The sequence below is a fragment of the Anastrepha ludens genome, chromosome 4 (genome assembly GCF_028408465.1).
Source record: "Anastrepha ludens isolate Willacy chromosome 4, idAnaLude1.1, whole genome shotgun sequence".
Classification (NCBI taxonomy): Eukaryota; Metazoa; Arthropoda; class Insecta; order Diptera; family Tephritidae; genus Anastrepha; species Anastrepha ludens.
In genome coordinates this window covers 115,467,990-115,470,627 of record NC_071500.1, presented here as the reverse complement: position 1 = coordinate 115,470,627, position 2,638 = coordinate 115,467,990, and the positions used below count along the sequence as shown (strand labels likewise).

Here is a 2,638-nt window from a genome sequence, read left to right as displayed (position 1 = left end):
ATATACCGGAGCTATGCCGAGGGACGCTCACTATAAGAAGCAACTTTTTCCATCACTTGCTGTTTCATGACCACAGCGGGTTGCAATCCTGGCACAACTCTTGAGTTTTTTTAACTTAAATTTATTTGAGGCTTCACTAACCAGTTTTTTATAACCCATTTTATAACGTAAAACTAGAGCTGCAAATAATACGCGTAATTTTTGTTGCAAGAAAACCTTTATTTTCATCAAACAGTTAACAAAATTAAAAATAAAATAATTTACAAAAGTTGAGTCTTCTCATCGTGGTGTCGGCTGAGTGGTGTCCTTGTTTTAGATACATTGTTTAGGATTGGCGGTGATGTGCTGCGGGCGCAGCAGTAACTTAATATATACACATACATACATACATACATACATTATTTGTAATAGTGGAAGCACTTTTTATGTTTTTTATGTTTTTCTGTTTCAAATTAAGCATAAAAAGTTGGTAAAATTTTCTTAAATTTACAAAAATTTACAACTTTTTGCAGCTCTTCTGCAGCACTCACACTCCAGCATCAGCGCAATCAACTCAATGGCGGCGCGGGGCCACTGCCTTTAACTTGAGTGGGCGTGCGGCGGCGCGGGCAGCCAACGCTTGACGGTAGGCAGCCACTTTGCGCTGGCGTTGACGTAATGCAGCAGCGCGACGTACAGCTACCAAGCGAGCTTGCTGTTCATCCAAAGGCGCAGGGAAATCTTCGGCAGCTGGGTCAGCGGCTGGCGCCTCAACGGGGGCATCGGCGGGCAACTCGTTGGCATCGACCTCAGGTGGGCCGTATATTTCATCGGGCTGGTTGGCTTCTGGTGGACCGTACACTTCGTCAGGAATGTTAGTAGCGGGAGAACCCTCATCGAAGGGCACAGCTGGTTTCAGTTCATCCGCAGAAGGGTATGGGGTGACTGCTGGTGCCTCAGGCACGGCGTCGGCTTCCTCCTGACGGGCCAGATAGCGAGTGCGTGGACGCTGGTAGCGCGCAGCTGCAGGACGATAGTATACGCGTTGTCCGCGTTGCTGAGGCTCCGCTTCGCTGATGGAGATGCAGGCGATGAAGGCGAGCGCGGCACACAGGACGACAATTTGCAGTTTAGCCATTTTCTGTTGTTTTTGCTGGCACACGAGTGGAATATGGAGAAGTTTTAAGTTCGTTTAATTTTTCGAGGATATACTTTTTTATTTAATAAAAAGTTTCGCGATAAGTTTGATTCGAATTGTGCAATTTAACTAGCTTCAAGAAAGGAGAGTCTGTGTGTGTGACTGGGTGTGTGAACACTGGGAACTGATATCGAAAGACAGTGGACACTTAGCTTTTATATGCTGCGCCACCGCGAAACTACTGCCTCGAGAGCACGTCCAGCTGCCAACCGCTTGGCGTGCAGGAACTGCTTGGCGACGTGGACATCCTTATTTGGAGCAGACTTGTATGGTAAAGCCGTCGCTATGCTGACTACTGCCTGCCGCCTGCTGTCTGCTTTCTGCTTGCCTGCCAGCATTTTAGAATTATGCTGATTTTATGACTGGACGTGACGAACATTTTAGCGGCCGCAAGCCAAACTATAAACTTTGTTGGCGGTTGGCTGTTTGGCGAAGGCAGAAGCGAAACTTAAGCAGATAAATTTGTGTTAATTGACACAATGAAAGCGAAAACGATAATACCAATTACCTGTTGTTGCTTTTCGATCCACCAATCGAGAGACTAACTATCAGTCACTGATAGCTGGCCGGCCGCCGTTGAATATCCCCATACCCGGTAGACGAGTGTCGTCTGCCGCCTGCCGGCAGTCGCTTGCCTTCTACCTGTTGTCAGCTGCGGCCTATGCAAATTTTTTAGTTCCGCACGTACTTTTTTCCGCAAAAAGTGCCTTTGACATATGGAAATTCGATAGCAAAGCGAATTGGGCAAAAGGCAATAAGCGAAATGGCTTGAGATGTTCGAACCAGTGAATTGATTAAGCCGCGTAGTTTCAATTAAAAAGTTTTCTTTTGGAATATGGGCGGATTTACGTTTTTGCACATCAATAAGTTTCTGCGAAAACTTTATATTCTTAACATGTAAAAAGTAAATGTGAGTATGCAGATTGTGATTCTGACGTCATGCGCAGAAGGTGAAAAAAACACGGTAAATAACAACACTATCGAAAAGAGTCCAAAAGCCGGGGAGTGATGGTAAAATCTCATGCAGTACAATGTTACAATTTTCGAAAAAGGCACCTCCTTTGATTTTGAACGCCGTTTTGTCACTTGTTTTAGAAAAAAACCGCTATGTATTACATGTATGTGTGAACTTGTACTATATGCACAACTTGCAACTACATGCATCCGATGATAGAAAATCGCACTCGCAGAATATGCGGTGCAAAAGCTATTGGCGCGAATAATGGCACACAGCCTGCGGTAAATGACGGCACATCAACATTTGGACCAGTTTTGCTATTTTTTTTAAATATTTTTTTAAGGTTCACTATTACTTATACGAAAGTACTGCTCATTGTCTAACAAAAACAATATGGATCCAAGTTTCAAACTCTATACAAAAATTTGAAAAAATTCCCAGACGTCTCATCCCAACTGTGGATCAACTACAGCCATAGTTTCAAGAAAGTAAACCTCATTGGA

The 2,638-nt window shown here is 44.1% G+C and overlaps 1 protein-coding gene across 1 annotated transcript; it reads right to left on the bottom strand.

Annotated features, from left to right (window-relative positions):
• Nucleotides 1–221: 221 nt before the first annotated feature.
• LOC128862314 (translation initiation factor IF-2-like) lies at nt 222–1,289 on the bottom strand. The gene has a single exon (XM_054100873.1). The coding sequence runs from the start codon at nt 1,115–1,117 to the stop codon at nt 554–556; it is 564 nt and encodes a 187-aa protein (XP_053956848.1). The 5' UTR covers nt 1,118–1,289; the 3' UTR covers nt 222–553.
• Between the last annotated feature and the right edge of the window lie 1,349 nt (nt 1,290–2,638).

Coding starts and splice junctions, on each gene's coding strand:
- LOC128862314 (XM_054100873.1), bottom strand. CDS start 1,117: ATGGCTAAACTGCAAATTGTCGTCCTGTGTGCCGCGCTCGCCTTCATC.